The sequence below is a fragment of the Anguilla anguilla genome, chromosome 6 (assembly GCF_013347855.1).
Source record: "Anguilla anguilla isolate fAngAng1 chromosome 6, fAngAng1.pri, whole genome shotgun sequence".
Classification (NCBI taxonomy): Eukaryota; Metazoa; Chordata; class Actinopteri; order Anguilliformes; family Anguillidae; genus Anguilla; species Anguilla anguilla.
Genome location: NC_049206.1, coordinates 10847963 through 10869658, shown reverse-complemented (window position 1 = coordinate 10869658; position 21696 = coordinate 10847963). Strand labels below are relative to the sequence as shown.

The 21696-nt window shown below is 43.7% G+C and overlaps 1 protein-coding gene across 2 annotated transcripts; it reads left to right on the top strand.

The window, feature by feature from the left end:
* Window positions 1-1931: 1931 nt before the first annotated feature.
* LOC118229374 (transmembrane protein 275-like) lies at window positions 1932-11939 on the top strand. Of its 2 annotated transcripts, none has more exons than XM_035421286.1 (2): window positions 1932-2980; window positions 8332-11939. In XM_035421286.1, the coding sequence occupies exon 2, from the start codon at window positions 8413-8415 to the stop codon at window positions 9034-9036; it is 624 nt and encodes a 207-aa protein (XP_035277177.1). In that variant the 5' UTR covers window positions 1932-2980; window positions 8332-8412; the 3' UTR covers window positions 9037-11939. The 2 variants fall into 2 exon arrangements, with proteins under 2 accessions (XP_035277177.1, XP_035277176.1); XM_035421285.1 differs by having other exon boundaries at window positions 1940-3242.
* The last annotated feature ends 9757 nt before the right edge of the window (window positions 11940-21696 follow it).

Genomic DNA, 21696 nt, shown 5'->3' with positions numbered 1-21696 from the left:
AGTGTGTAGAGTGTCTGTCTGTTTCAAGGGCCTGTGTGTGAGAGAGAGAGAGAGAAAGAGAGCAAGAGAGGCAGAATGTTCTTGAAAAGAAACATCCTTTCACACTCTCCTTATATGGGAAATATGACCTCAGTGCATCCACGAATCACAATTCCAGGTGACAATCATGGAAATGAGAACGTGACATGGATTTCTGGATTTGCATCCACTTCAGAAAGCAAGTCTGTCTCTCACCTGATCGTCGCAACCCAGTTGGCTCGGCCAATGTCCTTTCTGTAGGTCTCATCCCTACAGACCTCTTTCTGCGGGTTTACATCTGTATGGTCACAAAAGCATCTTCAGCAAAGGCAACGGTTGAGGAACTACACTCAGCACTAAGGTACACACAAAGATGGTGGAAGTTTTTTCATTATCAAAGCATCTTTTATCATACTGACACTCAACTGGTGGGAGTTTTAGAGCGATAATTATGTTTTTGTTTTTTTGCTCCATTAACATAACAAGGGGATGATGCAGTCCTGAGCAATAGAACAACAACAACAGAGCAGCAACAAATAGTGAAGTCTCAGAGAAGATGTATTTTTTACATACAATTTTCACGTGGCTTGTGAATAGATAGGAAGTGTTTCAAGCTTCTCTAGGCATGAATGAGAATCTGAATACATCCACTGACAGCTCTGATTATACACATCTGACCATGAAGGAGCTGCTCTTGCCACAAACGGAAATTAAGCATGAGTCAGTTAAGCTAATCTCTGTAGAAATGTGCCTAGCCCTCCCCCAATCAATCAATCAATCAAGTAAATTTACGTCACATAGCACTCTTGCAAAAATGAATCGCTATAGAGTGCACAACAAGCAATCAATGCTTAATTGTAAGATGCATATGAAGTATATAAGAGAGACTCACAGTCATTTATGTTAAAGTGTCATCCACAAAAACAAAAAATTAATCATGCCCCATTTGGCACTTTTAACATTGAAATGACCTGAAAATAATCCCATGCTGGGAGAAAAAGGGCACAGGTAGAAGTGTCCTTTACATAAATAAACATTTATGTAACCCTGACAAATGTCAGGACATTCAGTGAACACAGATACATTCATCAAATTCATGAATACTTATGAGGTAACATAGCTGATTATGTATGTGCACATGTGTAGGGGACTGTTGATAAAGTGTCACTTTCCACTTTGGCAAATAACAAATGCACGTATCCAATAACATCTCATGTATACGCACTGCCCCACACGTGCACATACACACACTCATACATGCACACACAGTCATACATGCACACACACTCACACATGCACACACACTCATACACATACACGCACACACAGCCTTACACGCACACATACGCACACGCACTCATACACGCACACACACGTACGAACGCACACACACACACACCAGACAATAAGCAGCGAGCTAACGCTGGAGGCCTACACTCTGCCCTGATGACAGAAGGAAATGAGGCATCAGCCACCTTCTGTTCCAGTGAGCAAGAACACGCCGCACCTCACTGCCTCTGCTACGGTTCCCCGATGGGATGGCGGTTAGGATTCTGCTTCATCACCGCGCAAACACTCACCTCCCCTGGCACAATGCAGTTCCTCAATATTCAAAGGATACGGATCTCTGTTTTCTGCTCTCCATGTTAAACATGCATTAGGGGGATTCTGGGTAATATACCATTGTGCTGGGCTGCACACTATGGGGAGGGTAACAGCTTTCGAGTCGTTCTCTGGTCGACGTTTCCTCTTTTTGCTGTAAAGCGGGTGAGTCCCTGGTAACAGCCTGGAGACTGTGTGAAGGGGTCTGCTGATGTGTTAGTGGACACTGACTGCTGAAGATGACAGGAGGAACAGAAGACACTATCATAATCCTGTAGCCGTCTGAGCAACTCAAGGTTTTACGAGACGGAGGTTTAGTGCACTAACTGAAAATTGCATATTTATTGTACGCTAATGTTCTCCTGGTAAAACCTGGGAAGGCTCAAGCTGCTATGTGTTAGGAATTTTATTTCTATCTGTGGGTGCTGGTTTTAATAATTTAAAGGCCATGTGATTATCAAAATGGGTGAACTATACACTAATTTCTAAAAAATGCTTAATGTAATCTTGTTTTATCTGCATCTATTTAGAGAGTGTGGGGAATAGCTGCTTTTGATGATGTAAATGTTTCATGAGCTCAACGCAGTTGACTAAGCCTGCCTCAGTCATGTCATTTATTACAATATTGTAGGTAACGTACATTTGGTGAAAACTGAGATACTGCGATAGACTGGCCAAACAGCGCTTTATCTCCTTATTCCCTCAAATTAAAAATTAAACAAAAATGTAATGAATTTTTAAACTGCATTCCATAAATGCAAGGACACAACGCACAACAGCTGGAGTGAACAAGTTCACTTATTTCAGCACCGGGTGCTGTCCATTATTGAAAGAAAGCCCTCTTTACCTATGTACACCAACTAGCGACTGCTGTCGGACAGAGAAGAGGTGCGCGCGTGCGCGTGCATGTTTATGTTAACTCAGACGATATATGCCGGAGAGTGAGCGTCTGGATGAAAGACCGCTGCACAGGGGAATGCCTTTTATACGGTGCCAGTTAGGATGCCTTCAAACAACGCTGTGCTTTTTAAAAGTGCCATTTCTTCAAATGTAATGCCTTTACTTCACTCTGAGGAATTCATTCTTCAGGCAGTCCACGGGAAAGGAGAATGCTTTGAGAAATATGAGCAGTCTTTCGTGTTATAAATTTACAGGAATCACTTTGTCAGTAATCAAGGTGGGAGTCAGTTTAAATATACAGGTGGTACGCAACCGTCCTAAATTAATAATACCTGTTTTTAGGACTATTCGAAGATTCGTATTTTGGAATGTTCGCCAATATTTGGAATGGGTTATGCCCAACAAAGAATGAAGAAATGCCAACATTGATGCAGTAACACAAAAGAAGCGAAACAAAAAGGTTGGGTAAGCCATAAGTCAAACGATTATTTGAAAAAACTCAATAATTTGTTTTTCTTTTCGCGATGGCTGAACGTCTATGTATTATCGGGAAACCGAGTTAACGAAAGGCGGCATTCTGTTGAAGTAGCCTATCCATCCTCTGGTGACTCTCTTGCAACGTTTTGTTTTTCATTCTGATGGAAATCTTAAGGAAAACGCGTGTTTAAGAGAGAAAAGCCTGCAACCAACTGCTTTTCCTGGAGTTGTAAGAATATATTTAGGTAAGTTGATTTTGTGTATATATATAGCATTTATTGGTTTTCAGTTGAGTTACACCAAAGAAACCAGATTATTTTATTGCACAAACAACCTGATAGAATTAAAAATCGTATTCACGCTTTCTACATTCCGCTCTATCCATCCACTTCGTTGACAACTCAAAGGGTTTACGTAATACTAAGCGCGTGTGCGTAGAATGCACAAATCAAAGGGACATAATGAATAATTTACTTGTTAGTAACTCGGGCTAAAAATCTACTCGGTGGCATCGTTGCTTCAATTAATCGGGGCATACTAAAGACTAACGCCTGCCTTCAAATCTAAAGTAACCTACGTGTAAGACTGCAAGGCTGCAAATGTTAGTTTATCCTACGCACTCTTGCGTTCTCCGCCGTGTTTTCTCCGTACCTGATGTGGCATCAGCGGGATACCAGGCATGTGATCTATTTGTATGAATAGACTTTATTAGCAACTGTTCCGCACACTGCCAAAAAACCACTAGCTAGATTAATAGTATTTTCTGTGGCTTCAATTGGAAAAAAAATTGACTACGATGCCTGACATTTGAGGTTGTATACAGCAATATTTATGGGGGAAAAGCATGCCAAATTTCTTGTAATGCCTTTAGTGGCTAGCGCACCCGCAGGTCTTCAAAGGCCGCTTTAAAGATTAGAGGAGTGCATCACACTTCTCTTCTCTGTGACCCTGGAAGATTTGAACCACCTGAGTACCTTCGCAGTTTATACTGCGGACAGTCCCCCCCCCCCCCCCCCCCCCCCAAACATTTCAGAGCAGAGAGTTCTCCTGGACGCTAGCTTTCATCAACCCTTTTAGCCTCATGCTGTCTCTAAATCACACTCCTATGCCTCATACACCATTCAGGCTTTAGGTTTGAAACATCACGATAAAAGACCCAGTCATCACCGAATCACAGTTTAGACACATAGTGAGTAGTAGTTTATAAATATCACATAGTTAAACAGTTTATATAGGTAATACACAAGTAAATAGTATGGAAACTGTTGGCCCATGTGTGTAATTTTCAGAGACATCTGGGCCACTAAATGTTTTTCAAAGAACCCTGGTGTAGACCAAAGTTCTGTTACAATATTTTAATACAGAACAGGCAGCATCTGTAGTCTCACCACCTACAATTTAGAGAATCCTTGAACCTTGAACACCCTGAGGGTCACTGCTTCTAAAACAAGACCTGCTCATTTGCTTTTCCACTCTGTAAAGAAATCATTCTGATATCCATTTTACATTTACTGCATTGTTTAGGTACATCCCACCTATTCCCCCTGTTCTACTGACATAATTCACTATACAAAATCATGAAGTCAAAAATAAATCATATCAGTATAACTACAGCGACACAGGGCTTATTCTGAGTGTAATTTGCTTTCCGATGACAAACTAAACGCTAAGTTTCTCCATGCAGCTGAATGGAACTCATTTAGCTTGGGCTTGGTTTATATAGGAAATGTTATAGGAAAACCTAACACTGTTTTAACAACCCCTATCTTCTTATCCTGCTCTGCAAGTTCTCAATAGTGTCTTTGAGTTAAATTTGTACCCACAAAACAACTACAGCAAATAGCAGTGAGCTCCTACCTTCACATAATGAGTCAGAGCTGGGGTGATAAATCAGCTTGCCTGATCAGTGCTTTCAGTTGACTAAAAGTTAGTACTTCATTAACATGTCAATCAAGACCATCTGTGATATGAGGAGTGTGTGCTGCAACAGCGCTACTGCTATCCCCCGTTATTTCATATCCCATTATTACTGCGAAACCGGAGAGGGACAAATCAGATGAAGACATCCATACGCCACTCTTTAGCCACACATTTCCCTGAAGATATATTTCTCGGCCAGATTTTATTTTAATAGGATGAAGCTCAGCAGTATCCATGTTGCATTGTTCACACTGACTGAAATTATTGTTTCATAAGCAAGGGTTTATTATATAAAAAGAATTGGCAGAATTTTGATAATTGTAAGACAATGAATGATTAGAACACAATGACAGAGAGACTGAGACTGAATGATGCTTACAGGGAGGTCAGGCCCTAGCCAGGGAAGGTCAGTTGCTAGACAGTTATCCCTATCATTTGGAAGGAGTAGGAGGCTATTGGAGACAAAGCGCTGGCAGACCATCACTGCGGAAACATCCAAACTTCCCTCTTATTATCTTGCAACATAACTGATTTGATTGGACTGGACAGCATAATTATTATGACATTACTTTTGTGTTACGTATGCGCCAGATAGCCAGCTGAGCTTCCGGTTTATCTGGCCTTTTTTTTCTTGGCTCCTTAATTAGAGAAGGCACAAAGCGTTGTGGACATGGGCATTGAGCACAATGGCAGAGTCAGAGCATTCTCTTCCTGTCTTTGAATATATGTCTTAGCATTCCTCTCTTTACATTACGTTACCAGCATTTAGCAGATGCTCTTATCCAGCGCGACTTACACAGCTTTTTACACAGCATTTACATTGCATCCATTTATACAGCTGGATATATACTGAAGCAATGCAGGTTAAGTACCTTGTACAATGGCAGTGCCCCACCCAGGAATCAAACCTCTGACCTTTAGGTTACAAGTCCAGCTCCTTTCCCATTATACTACACTGCCATCCAACTAGAATGGGCGATAGCTGACTCTCACTGCAGCCCCCACTTTAGATGCTGGGCTAAATAACTGATTTATTATGTTTTTCTTAACTATAAATGGATAACAATTATTTTCTCTCACATTATGCTAGCGAGCTTTCACTACACACGGCTCAACATGTTGTTTTTCCCAAGACCTTGGCCAACTGAATTCATTTCTTTGTTCTCCTGCATTCTTTTTGTGGAAGTGTGAATGACCTTGGCTGTAAAACCAGCATTTGTCAGGAGAAAGAAGATGCAGACACCTTAGCCTTTTTACCTGAATCTGAAGTCCATGGTCATGCTAAAGAAAGAACTCTTCTTCTAACATCTACTGCCTGACTTACACTTTTTATTGTATCACGGCATAGCTGTATTGCGTAGATAGGCCAGGCTGAAACAGACATGATGAGACTTCAGACTGCATTTGTTATACTGCATGGGTCTGTTTGTGATTTAATGTAGTGGCTCTGTAAATAGAATTTCCGAAGTCCTGTACCTACAGACAGCCATTAGTTGTACAGGCTTTACTGGCAGCAATGCAGCATAGATCTCCTTGTTAAAAGATGTTTCTGAAACATCAGATAGAGTATATAACTTAAGGTCAAAGGTTATTAACGAACAAACTAGAATGTATGTCCTGTCCTGCTAACCCATAATGAACTGTTTCCATTCTGTGAAAGTTTTGAATGCCTGACAGTACTGGCTCGATGGCTATACATTTCCTCTATGTGTCCAGCGAGAGAATTTCCATCTATTTTTTGCATGAAACTTTTCTACTTAAGGATCTCTTCCTCAGACCAAGGAGCTGGATTTAACACGACAGTTTGCCCCCCAGCTGCAGCTCCTGCTTGACTGGGGTCATGCTTAATTTGGAGATGATTCGGAGAGAATGAGGGAAAACCCGGTCAGCTTACGATCGAAGCTGAAGAAGCTTCCGACGCTTTTAAATTACGCACAAGTGAGCCTGAAAATCCCTCTGAATATCATGGCCAAGAGAAGTCCAAAATGACTGGGACAGTTGGAAATGTAATCATGCCTGTCCTCTGAGATATGGGGGCATCCAGAGAAACACACTTGGAGCTCCTGAGCGGCTCTGTCAATGAGTGTGCTTGTGGCTAATGCAGGCTGTAGCCAATAACTGCCATAAGTCCCTGCCGTTTATTCTGTTACCCAAGAGAGTGTCCTGAGAAGCACGACCGGTGATTCCAGCTTTTTTTTAGACAAAATAGATGTTAAAAAAATGCATAGATATGCCTAGCTCACTGATACACGCTGTTTTTCCACCACTCAGATGAAATAATCAGTATAGCAGAAAATAACCATTAATAGATTTACACGCAAGAGATCTTCATTCTGCCCCCCCCCCCCCCACCCCTGCACACATACATATGCATGTAATGCACCCACACACATATACATATTCATGGGGTATACCCCCCCCCCCCGACACACCCACACAATCACACATACGTATGCTTTTATTTCTGAGCACCATCCCAGTATAAAGTTGACAGACGGATATTTCACTGGGAAAATAATTTTTGCGCTGGCAGTTGAACTTCTCTGTGTTGTTCGAAGACTGGGATGCGCCGATCTGAATGATAGAATTATGTTCATGATGCAGCACTCAGCGATGTTTAAAAGTAGCTGCCAGAACCTTTCTGAAACTTCTATGTGAACATACATTGCAGTGCACAAACACGTACACACAAGCAAACATGCACACACACCTGCTCTAGCCATAAGCGCCATTTGCAGTATATACTATTTTGCTCAAATGAGATCCATCTCCATCAAATGAAACTCTTCCTGCTTACCAGTTGCCGGTATATCACTCACATTTTTTTCTGGTCTTAGTGAACTGTGGAATTTCAGGATCTGTCAGTGCTGTGTGACTGTGTTAGTCTTTGTGCCCAGAGTTTTTGTTTTTCAAGTGGCCAACCGCCGCACCTGGAAATAAAGAGCAATTTCTCCTCGCAGTTCAGTTCAGACCCTCGGCCGCTAACAATATGCTCCTGCTTAGACTCTCACCCCGAAGGCTTAACGCTTTATCACCGAGCAACAAACCCCGCTGCCTGCCTGGGATAACCAAAGGCCGCTCAGCTTGACTGCGCTTGCATCTGTGTTTGAGTTTCTGTTTGGGGGCTCATAAGCTCCAGCAGTGGGCTCCTGTGAGCCAGTGAGGCTGCCGTTGCGTCTAAAGTACTGAAAATGTTGGCAGATGAAGTGGGGCCGTGTGGTAAAGCATTAGGTTACAGGCAAAGTGATTAGTGACTGATTAGAGTCAGTCATAGAATTTCGGTTCTGCAGCAAACGGCTGGGGGTGGGGCGTGGGGGTGTGGGGGCGGGGGGGCGGGGGGTTCATGCTATTTCTGAGCAGCCTAATGACATGTTAAATGCTGCAGTACAGATGGTCTCTCTGTTGCTCCTCCAGGAGATTAGTCACTGTGAGGACCGCATGCCTGCTGCAGAGTCCTGACTCTTGTTTTAAAGGACCGCCTGTCCTGGAGGGACCATGTTCACGGACAAGAGCTCCGGCACCTCCGTGCCCAAGAAGGCCCCGAAGAAGAAGACCCGCCCCCAGGGGCTGCCCTCGCCGGCGCTGTGCTGCGCCTGCGGCCTCTGCATCATGCTGGCGGGCATCAACATCACCCTGGTGGGCGCCTTCGCCTTCGGGACCCTGCTGCCCGCCCACAACCCGCCCATCATCATCGGGCCCGTCCTGCTGCTGGTGGCCCTGGCCTTTTTCGGGGCGTGCTGCGTGTGCAGCCGCCGCCCCCCCGCGCAGGGCTCCCGGAAGCCCAAAGGGGGCGGCGGCGGCATGGGGCTGGCCCGCCTCAGCGGGGCCGCCTTCGAGATCGAGACCAGCGAGCACACGCTGCAGGACACCACCGCCGTGCAGCTCAGCCCCACCAACTCCCCCAGCTCCTCCCGCGCCTCCAGCCCCGCCCACGAGCCCCCCGCTGCCACCGCCCCCGCCGCCGCGGCCGCCGCCACGCGCTCCTGCAAGCTCTTCACCATGGAGACCAACTCCCTCACTTCCGCCTGCTACTCCGTCTCTGGCTCTGACTCCGGGGGCGGGGCCGTCAAGCTCAATCTGCCCCGTGACCCCCCGCCGCCCAGTGCAGAGGGGTGTTGAGTGGCGCACGCTATCCCGCCCCTGGCCCCGCCCCCTACTGCCGTTTGAACCTGGTGTAAGGGGCCCCATGGGAAAATCTAGCACCAGCATCTTTGTGTTTGTTTTTTTTTTTTTGCACAGGGTGTGGCTGAGTGGGCTACAGGTTCTGCAGGGGTACGAGTGGAGGGATGTTGGGGGGGAGGGGGGGTACTTAAACCCCACTCTCACTGTGCCCCAGGAATGTGCCAATGAGAGGAATGAGTGTGAGCAGCAGCAGCCATGCTCAAGACCTGCAGGCATGACTGGTGAACATGTACAGCCTTCGAGGGCAGTGTCTTTGGAAGAGATGGCCCTCATCACCCAAGGTCTTGATGCTTACATCAAAGCATGATGTGGCACAGTGTGTGTGTGCTCCACCATTAAAGTCTGAGAATGACCATTGCAAAAACATTTTGTTGTGCTGTCGCAACGCCGCAGTGACATGTTACGTGTTATCTGGTGGGCCTCTGTATGTTAGCGAGCTTTTTGGTTTAGTGTATGCTGAAAATCCTCTCACCCACCGGAGCGAGAGTACTGGTGTTTCCCCTTTGAATTAGCCATCCAGATTTAGCTTTGCATTGTTGAGAAAAAATGAAGAAAATCTATGTCTCAGCCCAGCAGATTTGATTTGTGCTGTTTATAGCACACAATGCAGAGATCCACAATCATCTCAATTTACATATGAATTTTTGTGTTTCACTCACTTCTGATGTATGTTCCCTTTTCAGGGTTTAATGTCTTCTCTCCATCATGTTTGTGTTGATTTAAAGAGCTTTCTGTGTGAGTTGCACTGGAAGCTTTTCATGTTTGTGACGAACACTGGATGGCCTTCTGTACCGCGTAATTAACAGCATAATCCAATAAGCTAATGAGACAGCAACTGTACACAGACTGATAATTTAGTCCCTCTGAGATTTAGTCACTCTGAGAGGGGAACTGCTCCTCTGATTTCGCTCTGCCTGAAGAAACTGGTGCCTGCTGTGTCCTTCACTCTCAGAAAAAATGGTCCTTTGGCTTGTCTCCACAGGGGACCCCATTTTAGTTCTTTATGGAACTTTCTATGGTAGGCGTGAAAAGTGTGAAATCTCCCAGATTGAACCATTTTTCCCGATAAAAGAACCCTTGCATTAGATCTCTGTGGAGACACAGAAGAGCCTTTTGGAACCCATCCTTCTGAGAATGTTCATAATCCAGAATGTGCTTATGAAATAATATGAACTGTCATCAGCATCGTGTTTTTGTTATTAAACAATAAGACACGCCCAGGTGCTGGTTCTAAAAGGCAGTGATATGCCCCGTGGTCCAGACTGAATCTCAACCTTTCATCTGGTTGGGAGTCCAGAGAAGTGAAACAAAATTGGCAGCCCAGGGAGGGTTTTTATCTGCAGGGTAGTCCCTGCCTCATTATGAGGTAGCACCTGCCGAAATGTTGCCCGGAGACACAGAGTTGCCGTATGACTTCTTGTTCCAGCTCACGTGGTAGCAGAAGATAATTAGGTGCCTTGGTTTGCTACAGACTAGCTTGAGTCAGGAAATAAGGTTTCCTCAGTGGAAGCCATTTGGACATCACTGCGGAGCTCTCTTCTAAGCAGTGCAAAGCTGCAAACATGAAGTATCTGTTGAATAAACAACAACAACAACAACAACAACAACAAAAAGATATCAGTTCTTTGCTGGGAACTGGGCGGTTTGTGGTTTTTAATGTTGAAAAAGGCTATTATTGGGCCGTTATAAGGGAATCCCTCCCCAGTGGTTCAGTCAGTAAAGGCTCCTACCATGTGCGTAGGACACACGTGCAGGTGAGTGTGATGGGGGACAGCGCATGCCCCATGCGCGGGTGCAGATGGTGCAGCAGTCACCACCTGAATTTGTTGATCCCAAACTGGGCATGTAAAAAAATATATATAAAGAGCGCCAGGTCACCGTGGCCCAACGCAGACTGAATAACTCCATTTCTCCTCACGCAAGAGAGTTAGTCATTGGATCTCATTGGAGTCTAATTTGAGACTCTGAGTGGGGCGGAAATTATCCCATTAGTCTCGATGCGAGGGAAGCATTGATGGAGAAGCTGGAGCGGGTCGAGCTGCCCTCAGTTCGTCCGCAGATCGTCGCATCTCTTTCTCCCGCGCACGTGCTCCTTTTAGACCGTTACGGAGACCTGATGAGAGAGCCGGGACCTCAGCCACACACACACACACACACACACCCAGGGGACAGAGCGCTGGGCTAAGCACCGAAAGGCTGTGTGTTCAAATCCCCAGCAGGACACTTCCTCTCAGGCAAGGTGTTTAACCTTGGTGTCCTCAGTAAAAATATACAGGTAATCAAGTATGTAATTTTGGAACCTGAAATATACACATAATACGCTCGGTGTTAATTTACCAACCGCAGAGTGTGTATGCGGGAGAGGGATCAAATGCACTCTATCAGAGTTTATGGCAAAACATTATGCTGGTTGTGTGAACTGCATCTGCAGACTTGCAGGTAATAAATAAAGGGAGGTTTATAAGCAGCAGAGGCCTGGTTTACAATCCCATTAAAATTGCTTTCATATTGAATTTATTGTCAACAGGCTTTGCAGGCAACTGTGCTTCTCTGAAGTCAGTCGTTGGGCAAAGTACTGTGTCGTGTCTGCCAACTGCCAGGAGGGATGGAGCTCATTCCTTCAAATGTCTCACCAGATCACGTTAATGCCCTCTACTGGAAAAGATGACTGAAGAGGCCTTTTGGTTTAAATCTTGCATCTGTTCTGCAAAGAAATGAGAACAATAGCATTTAACTCATAACAATATGAATGACGCCAATACGCTTACGCTGTTTTGAGTGACAGAAGAGAAAATAGAACTGCACACTGTAAGCCATGATGTGGACAGAGCACCTGTGGTTTTATTTGGGGGGGGGGGGGGGTTTGGGGGAATGGGGGGGGGTGGGGGGGGGGGGGGGTGGGGGTGGCTATATCGAGGCTGTTTTCAATGACAGAAGAGAAGATAAAACAGCACACTGTAAGCCATGATGTGGACAGAGCACCTGTGTGTTTTTTTTTGTTTTTTGTTTTCCTCCTGCTGTTTCCTCCTGCTGGTTTCCTCCTGCTGTTTACCGTGAATCCGAGATGGGGAATGGGAGTGGGCATTTTGGGAGGGGGCTGCCTTACTGACCAATGTCTCAGGGTACAACTTGTGAGGGCTATTAGAACCCATGCCTCCATGACACCTGTAGACAAACATTGGGTCGAGGCCCAGTGTAAGAGTTCTTACTAACTGTTCCCATTCGTTTGTGTGAGCCACAGTTTCTTTTCGTATGCATAACGTATCAAACATAAAATGCCATGTGCCACTCTGTGTCTTCTTCAGCAAGTCTGTTTTTAGTCTGTGGAATTTTCTGTTAAGGAATTAGCAGTTTCTGAATATTGTCTGCTCTTGAGATTGTGAGAGAATAAACTTTGGTTTTGAATGTTACTGATGATTTCTTACAGTGGATAATGAGGGCTTTGGGCATTGAATGTGTGTATTTGACTGATATCTCTAAATGTCTATACCTAACATGCTCACGGACACATATATGCAGAAGCCATATTTGAATATTTGTACAGTTATTTGTAATATTTACTTTGAAGAAAAATGCTATTTAGAATAAAACCAGTGGGCAGCCTCACCTAATATCAATTTAATTAGTCCCAGCCTACTGACATTGTATTATGTTTCTGTGAACCATTACCCTCTGAATACATCCTGACCTCAGACTGCAGCTGTGCTCTTCAGACAACTCTAAAAAAAATAAATATTAAACTGTGCGAACAAAGCTAATTCGTTCATTAGACTGTTGATTCAGAGATAGGGAACGCTCCAAAGGGTTTGCGCTCGCGCACATTAATGTGATAAATCTAATGGAAACTCATGACTTGCAAGGCCATAAATGGTGGGGATGGAATTTCAGTGTGGACAGGCAGGTAGTTTGCAATATTATCGCATTATAAACAGAGCAATTAATTCTTCACTGACAGCCTGAATCCATTAAAGCTCCTCTAATCAACGTCTCGCTCGCCATTTTGGCCTGCGGTTAATTTGTTTAGAATTCGCTGATGGGAGCTCGCCACGTGCTCCACCCACCGCTCTGTGGAAGAGGTAACTTAGGATGCTCTCCTGTAATCATTCATACCCAATCACACAGACGCACACAGTCTTATTTAGCGAACTACATGCACAACGTTTCGAAGCCTCGGGTCTTCATCATGTCAGAAAATTGTGTATATAGCTCAGTAAATGTAAGCATTTAAGAGTATAGTGCATTATATATTTTTTTTTTTTTTTACCTCTGTTCTCTCTAGTCATGTTAAAACGATGTCCCTGTCTAAGATTCGTGCAAATCAGGTTCCTGTGGATTCCATTACACGGACATGGCTCACTGAACGTCAAATCCCTCACATTCTTTAAACTGAAGGATTCCACGGCGACGGCAGGTGTTAATGAATATGCATGTGCGGAGAGAATATTGTCGGTTGCCGATTAGAACCGCCATCCGTATGTGTAGAGTTACAGCCACCACAAATTATTTTCAATCAAAATACTGCATTTTCTGGCTCTTCCTGTCCATGAATATTCATGAGTACAGTGACAAACCCAAGCCAGAATCCTCTTCCTACTTCCCTAAGAGTCAGTACCAACAGTGCAAACATGTTGTGTGTCATAATTGGGCCTAAAGAGAATTTAAAGGCAAATGAATGTATGTATGACGACTTGATTAGGCAGTGTGTGAGGGATAGCGGCTTACTGCAGTACCATCAGAGTTTAAAAGGGACGGGAATATCATCATATAGCGCAGGCGGCATTATTAATACGAAAAGCTCCAGAAGAAACTGCATAAAGCAAAAAGCTTTGGCGTGCTCGTTTAATGACATTTTCTTCTTCAGGAGATTGGTATTCTATCAATTCCAGCATCAGCGCCTTCATTCAGCACCTTCTGGACAGAGGCACACCATTATTATCAAGTCCTTCCCATTTCCTGGACATAATCCCTTAACTAAAGATACAGGCCTCTTATCTTTCAGCTGATGCGTCACCCGGCCCTCTCTTTTAGGATCAATTTTTCAGGCGATGATATTACTCTTTCAATATGGAAATCAGAGTTATATTAGCATGCTGTATTATGTTAGTATGCTGTATTCACTGTTATATTCTATTTTAAGCTCAAATTTGATTTATTTCACCCACAAGATTTTATTATTATAAAAATGGACAGAATAACTTTTTTTTTGCAAGATAGGATCATGTTTTCATTGGCAACAAATATGTTAAATGTTGATTTAATCTTAGTACACCTGTATGAAAGCATCTGCATTTGTTATCTTTCTCCACTCATAAATTCTGTTTTTTTTCTTTAATTTGTCTGCCGTCTGTATTTATGTGTATACAGTATATGTCTCTGTGTGTGTGTGTGTGTGTATATATATATATAAAATAATTTTAATATTTAAATATTTACTGTACTCATGCTATGATTACTCATACACTACATACTACTTATGCTACAATCAAACTCTACTTATTACCACTCTGCATAAGAGCATCATCAAAAGAATGAAAGAATAAATGCATAAATGAAAAACACAAATGTAATCAAACAAAGCAGTGGGAATGCCATCTTGTGCAAGGTATTGTCCTGATGGAGATCCATCCCGTCTCTGTATTATGAGTGGAGATCTGCGGCCATGCCTCCTCTCTGCAGAGTGGAGTGGAACAGAGGAGTTTAATTAATGCGACTTCATCGTATCTGCGGGCCTGGAAGCCGGGACAGGGGTCTGAGAGGGGTCAGAATTAGTGTTACTAGGCAACGCCAGCAGCCGAGCGGTAATACTGTGCCCATGTTCAGGCTAGGGTGCCGGGGGGAAGGGGGGGCGGGGAGGTGGGGGGTAGCTGCCAGGGTACTTTGTTTCTGGTGCCACCTGGTATAAGAGTCCAGCCAGATCTAATTCAGTAGCTCCTGAATTTTCTGATGATCCGAATTGAACTTGACTTTTAAAACGTGCTATTAGGGAATAAAACTACGGCATAAAGATGCTTTTTGTCAAGGACAAGAACAACTACAAGGACGCTGCAAATACTTTAGTGCATACAGCTAGTGCCGTTTCATTTAACTGGTGTGAATGACTATGGTGAGCAGGAGAGGGTCCTGACCCGCAGTTTTGGAACCACTAGCATAATGTACTGATTTTGGGTTTGGAGGTGTTACCCCTTCCATCAAGGTTTTAGAGGCCTGGCTTCAGCATGCAGCTGACCTACACAGACAGAAATAAAACAACAACTTCATCTTCTCTGGACTTTTGCTGGTTTGCATACAGTTTCCCTCAACAGGTGTCAGAAGTCAGACCTCAGCTTAGGCTATCATTAATGAACTGGACAGACTGTTCTGTTCACCCTGTGGATATGAAAAATTACAATTCTTGCAGCGAAGAACCATGTAAATAGCTTCCGTGAGGAAAAATGTTCATTGTGTTGTAGCGCCACCTCCAGGATAAAATGGAGAAATTCATATTTGTGTTTCCTTGATCGATTAAATTGCACTTTTCATCCACAACTACTATATTATGATTATTGGTTCACATATCTCATATTTATTGGTTCATATCTCCTAATCTGTTTTGTATGTCATGGTGACAGTTGTTCATCTAAAACAAAGACATTCTGAAGCCAGATGCGCAGGTAATTGAGAATGCATTCAAAGTGTATAGATACTGAATGTAATAGAGAGATTTGTTTATTTGCTTTGTTTTGCTTTTGCAAATGCAATCTGAGGTGAAAATTAATTAATCAAATTTTTGTGCATCCCTGCTGAGTTCCACTAGAGGTCCCCATATTCAAAGCTAAGAGCCACCTTGTTAAAAAGCTGTCAAAAAGTTAATACAGCCAAAGTATTATTAGTAATAGCAAGTGTTTAATTCATTTGAGGCTTGTGATTGCAGGGCTACTACAAACATATACAAATATTAATTGTTGTTGGGATATTAATAAATCCCCTCATCAACACAAATATCACTACAAAATAAGAGGCAACCAGTTGCTCTTAAAGTTCAAATACACCTAATAAAACACAAGAACATTTATACACAACACAAAATATGCAGACAGGTTTAGGCATCCATTTATGTGTACCAGATCCTCAAGAACACTGGCATGAAATTTACTCAGCTTCCAATAGAATCAGGGGATTGCATGTTTAGGTGAAATTGAAACCTATGGAGGCGATAACTTTCCAAGACCAGGTTCAGATATCAAATACCTATGCTGTTAACAATGGCCTTAAGCACAACTACAACCTTGTCATTGTTACTGTTGACAGCAGAATAATTCATAGGTGTCCCTTTCATTTAAGCGGGATCAATTACATTACAAGGACCAAAAACCGCAAAACACAGCCCTACATACAGCCACTAGAGGACGACAAAGCTAACCCTAACAAAGAAAGGATGTACACAGAGGTATGAAGGGAAGAAGGAAGTGCGCCCAGGGCTTGTATTCATAAAGCATCTGAAAATATACTTGGATGAGATTTTCCCCGGTCCATATCCTATCCTTATTCGTAATGAACTGATCCTCGGTCAGTACTCCTACTCTGACATGCTTTGTGAATATGGGCCCAGATCTTGCTTCAGGGGAGGAAATGCACTGAGGAGAACAGGAGGAAAATGTACCTGTATTAGTATGCACTGGGGCCTATAGCTGAAGATAAGACTGTGTAGAAAGTGAGGTCACCAGTACATATGGCTAACTAATCTTTGTAATATTTTAATTAATTCAGATACGCTAAAACAAATGGTGTCATTGAAAATTTGTTTTTTATTTTCCTCATACTTGAGGTAGTTGCAATGCTAATTGCAATATGATTCAGTTTCACATACAAATAATAAATCAATAATTTATGTACACATTCCTTTTGTAATACTACAGTTTAAGCTACAAATCATAACAACAGGGCCAGATCAAAGCCATTGCAAGGTATTTAGGAGTTGCATAGATACACATAAACATTTTACTAAAGGTAATTGTAAAATTGCTAGAATATTTGCCTGTAATATTAGAATACTTCTAATTTTGTCAATTTTACCAAAAATCACAAAATAATATAATGTATTCAATGCAGAATATAATGCACTTCAAATTTACGTTTTCTTTTCTGAAACAGTTTTGTTGAAGAGTGTAGATTTTGCATCATATTCAGGAGCACTTCTTTTTCTTTCAATTAGTTTCAGAACAGGTTCATTTTCTGTTGTCATTTTAATCGAATATTATTAGAACAAAAAAATCAAAATATTTCCACACGAGACAAAAACTAAACATGTCTCCTACACTGAAATAATGACACATTAACAAACAATAATACACGGGGAAACAAGTTGGGTCTATATTTGAGCACCAGTGCGAGTGATTCTCAAGACCTCCGGCTGCTTTTCCCGGAGGGACAACGGTTCCATTCTAGCCAAAATACGATAGGTTAGAACAAACGGCAAGGTTAACACAGTGTCTTTGACGCATCGCGGCTTCGGAGCCACTGACTGCACGGATGCACGGAGCGGGGCAGGAATGTCCATTATTTCCTCTTAATGTGTTTTCTGGGTGAGTGTGCACCCCAGAACACAAGGTTTTGTGTCGGCACGGCGGCGCTTTCCAGGATACTTTTGCTGAACGTCGCATTAATGTCACGTTGTCTCCGTGACTTTGCCTGTTTTTGTGTCCGTTATGAGCCTTGTTTGAGAAGTTGTCATCATATCGTTTTGACTTTTTTCATAAGGTGCTATTTTGCCAGGCATAGGAAATATGTCCTACAATGAGCTCACCTTTAAACATGAAGTCAGAATAGTCCCTTTACATTTTTAACTTCAGTATGCCATATTTAGAACATTATTTGTTTACAATATGTTTCACCAAATCTGAAATTGTCATCAAACATATATTTTTTTCTATATACAGTACTGCATATTGAATACAACTTATAAATATCACCACGTGTAATCCACACTGGATAACTGCCTAATATTTGCTGGAAATTTGCAGCCTTTCAAAGACACCTGCCTATGTCCTCTTAAATGTGTATTTCCCTCTCATGTAAGCATACATGTACTGTGTTGCTAATCTTTGAAGCCAGTAGAGTTTCAAGACCAAGCTGACCTCACACACAAAAAAGAACAAACTCATCCTTTAAAAATACAAGCGTGGATCCTCAGCTCCAAAAGAAGCGGGTGTGGAACCACACCTATTGATGGTTTACACCCTCTTCTGTACAGTTCATGGGTTCTTCTTGGAAAAAGGGCCAGTGTGGCGTAATGACAAGGGAACTGCTGAATGGAAGGCTTGCTGGTTTGAATCCTGGCTGGGACACAGCTATGATACCCAGATGGCAGTTACTTCACCTGCACTGCTTCAGTAAAGGTCTTGCTGCATATGCTGTGAATAGAACCCCAGATATTAACTGTGAATAGAACCCCACATATTAATATTCACTGAGGTGATAGAACAGGAAATGTAATCTATGTGTTTAACATTGTTAATTATAATTAATTATTTAAATCATAATAAGCATCTAACTGACCAACAATGTCCATTTCCTTCCCAGGGCCTCCATTCCTAAATAAAGCAAATAACCAAAGATAGTGAGATTTGACAAGCAGCTTATTAAAAAAAATAGCCCTCCTATATACATATATCCAATGTGGAAACTTTCCATTAGAAAGCAACAGAGAACATGAAGCCTCTGGTTTGCTCCTTAGCATGGCAACACATGATGAATACCTCAAATGCTGACACCGGCTATTGAAACAACAGAAGAGACCTTTGTCTTGCTGGAATAATCCTAATCTGTTTCATGACAGGAACCGCATTAAAAAGAAGCAGGGGGAACAAGAAACAGGGGCCTGCGCGTGATGAATGTAGGAACGGCCGACAAAACCCGATTTGACAGTCTTTCTTAATGGCCTGATTGCTCAATTAATTTCACATCTAGCTCCGTGCCCCTCTCTCCTCTTTCCGCCCCCGCCCCCTTTTAATGTGAAAATAGTCATATTTCCTTGCAGATTAGTATAGATACAGGCTGACAGTCCACACTGCTCAAGGTATTTGGGAGACATAATTCATTCCTAAAGCCGCAATGCTCTCATCCATCATTTGGTTTTTTTCACTATTTCCTACGCCCTCCTCTCTGCTGGTTCCAGGCTCCTGGGGGGGGGGGGGGAGGTGAGGGAGTTGCAGGGCTGAAGAGGTGGATGGGTGTGTGGAATGGGGGGTGGGGGGGGATCTCTTGGCTGCTGATGTATTAGCTGGCATATGCAAGCTATGAATTACCAAGTGAAAGGAGTCAATTATCCACTCCAAAAACGAGTGTCTGGGCTCCCCTGGCCTGGGGGAACGCTCTTGTATTTACGGGAGTGATTTTCCAAGAGGCGGAAAAGACGGACCTTGGGAGTGGGGAGAAGAGAGGGAACGACGCATCTGCGAAATCCCCCCCCCCCGCCCCACCTTCTCCCCACCCTCTCATCTCCACCCAGGCCACACTGTGTCTTTGTCTGAACTCCATCTGTGACCAGAAGCAGGAAGCCCATTCTGAATTTCTGCGCTGCGGTTCCATTTTTCGCGAACACGCCCATTTGCGCCTGATTCGGCTGATTGAGAGCGGCTGTTCCGCGGCGAGCCCCCGTTTCGCCGCACCCCAGCGCTCTCCGTGGCCCTCTGTCAAATCCTAAATGGGCCCCGATTGACTGTGGCCCAACTAATAGAGAGGAGGGCAAGTGGAATATTGAAATAGCCTTCTTTCACCCCCCCCCCCCCCCCCCCCCCCCGCATCCGCACTAACCCCCACTTTCCCCCAGTCCCCAGCCACCTTCCCTTGTCATTTCATTTAGCCATTGATTTCTTTAACCTCTTTTTTTTTCCTGGGGAGAGAGGGAAAGAGAGAGGCGGGAAAGGGGAGCCTGGGCGGCGGGAGTGGCGGTTTCTGGCGGTTTCTGGCCAATGAGAGGACGGGACCCCTGGACGCGCGCGAGCGCCGGGCCCGGCCGCTGACTGACACGGCTGACACTTAGGGAAATGAGGTCATTAGACGGAATTACAGGGGGCTTTGATGCCCGGTAATGGGTTTTAATGATGGAATTTAACATACAGCGCCACCAGGGACGGGCCTGACGCGCGGGCCGACAGGTCCCTTAATAAAGGGGGTGCGGGGGGTGGGTGGGAGGGGAGGGTGGGGGTGCAGGAGAGAAGGGGGAATGGTGCGGGGAACAGAGGAGGGGTTCTAAAAATAAAACGGGCCACCCCAACAACCCCAAAACTCAGAACAGGAGGGGTGGGGGGGTTAAAAATGACAAAATTATATTTTTGGGCGGGATGGCTGACCTGATTTTTTTTACACCCTCTGTTCTGTTAAAAATACACAAACTCAATCATTTGATGCAATGTCTTTTAGTTGATTTGGGTTTGGCCTGAGAGGGGTACTAGCCCTGGGATATCCTGTCTCCTGTTCTTATCTCTCTTATGGGTGAAAATCCACTGATCGTGATGCTGTGGAAAGATAAAATATTTGAAAAGTCACTTCTAGTACATACCAACATTCTTTAGGAGTATGTTAGTGTTTCTTCCCCTTGGTTCCTTACACATCGTTTATTAAGTATTATTAAGTTCCTGTTAGATGTGGTAAACAGAAAATGTGTAATCCCTTTAATCATCAAGTTTATACCTGACTTACATTGGCCATGTGTCCTCAGTCTTGTGAAAAACAACATAGATTTTCAGATCTATATCAGAGATCAGATTGCTCATTTGAAATGTGATGCATTATAGCTTGTGTATTTTAGATAAATAGGGCAGTGAAACAAATTCCCTTAGACATGAAGGGAAGATTATTATTTCCACAATCAGCCTGTTCCCTTATAGTATTGCTTTCAACCAGATTCACCAGTTCAAGGAGATGGTTGCAGAGACCAGGCCTTTAACTGGGGGGCTAGTTTGATCACACTGAGTGAAGAGGTGATGAAGCTGCAACAAAGCTTTAGTTTATTCCAATGTGCAATACACTTTTATGTATATAGATATGTACCAGGCCCAATGCTTCATCTGAGGGATAAAACCTCATACTGCAAGGAACCAGCCCAGCCAACTCACCCAGTGTTTTGAGTCTTAAAGTTTTAAGATTTAAAACTGGAAGCAAGGCCTGTAAATAAAGTACGCCAAAGTCATAAGATGCGGTGCTGTGTTTAAATGCAAACCTCCTTTGGATTGTGTCAGCGGGGATTTAACGAATGGCAACCCAAACGAGTGCCTCCGTCCAGGCTCAGTCAAGTCAGCTGGTATGGTAGGATTGCCATGAAGACGGGCAATGAGAGCACATCTGGCGACCAAGCTGCCAATCGCAATCTTCCTCTCAGATGCTAGCAGAAGCTTCTTAGCTTCACTCGTGAACTTTTCCAGTAGGATCACAGGTCACATTACGGCTACACCGCGCATCTTTAAAGCCCCTTAATGTGTGACGTTTTCAGCGTTAGGCAGAACAAATCGTGGCCCTTGTGTCCAGTGAGAGAAATGGCGGATATCTTTTCTGAAACAGCCGCTCCACATGTCCAATTAGGCAGTGACAGGCAAAGTCACTTTATCCTGTTCCCTGCCT

What these genes read in the sequence shown, in the direction of transcription:
- LOC118229374 (XM_035421286.1), top strand. Translation starts at nt 8,413, where the DNA reads ATGTTCACGGACAAGAGCTCCGGCACCTCCGTGCCCAAGAAGGCCCCG.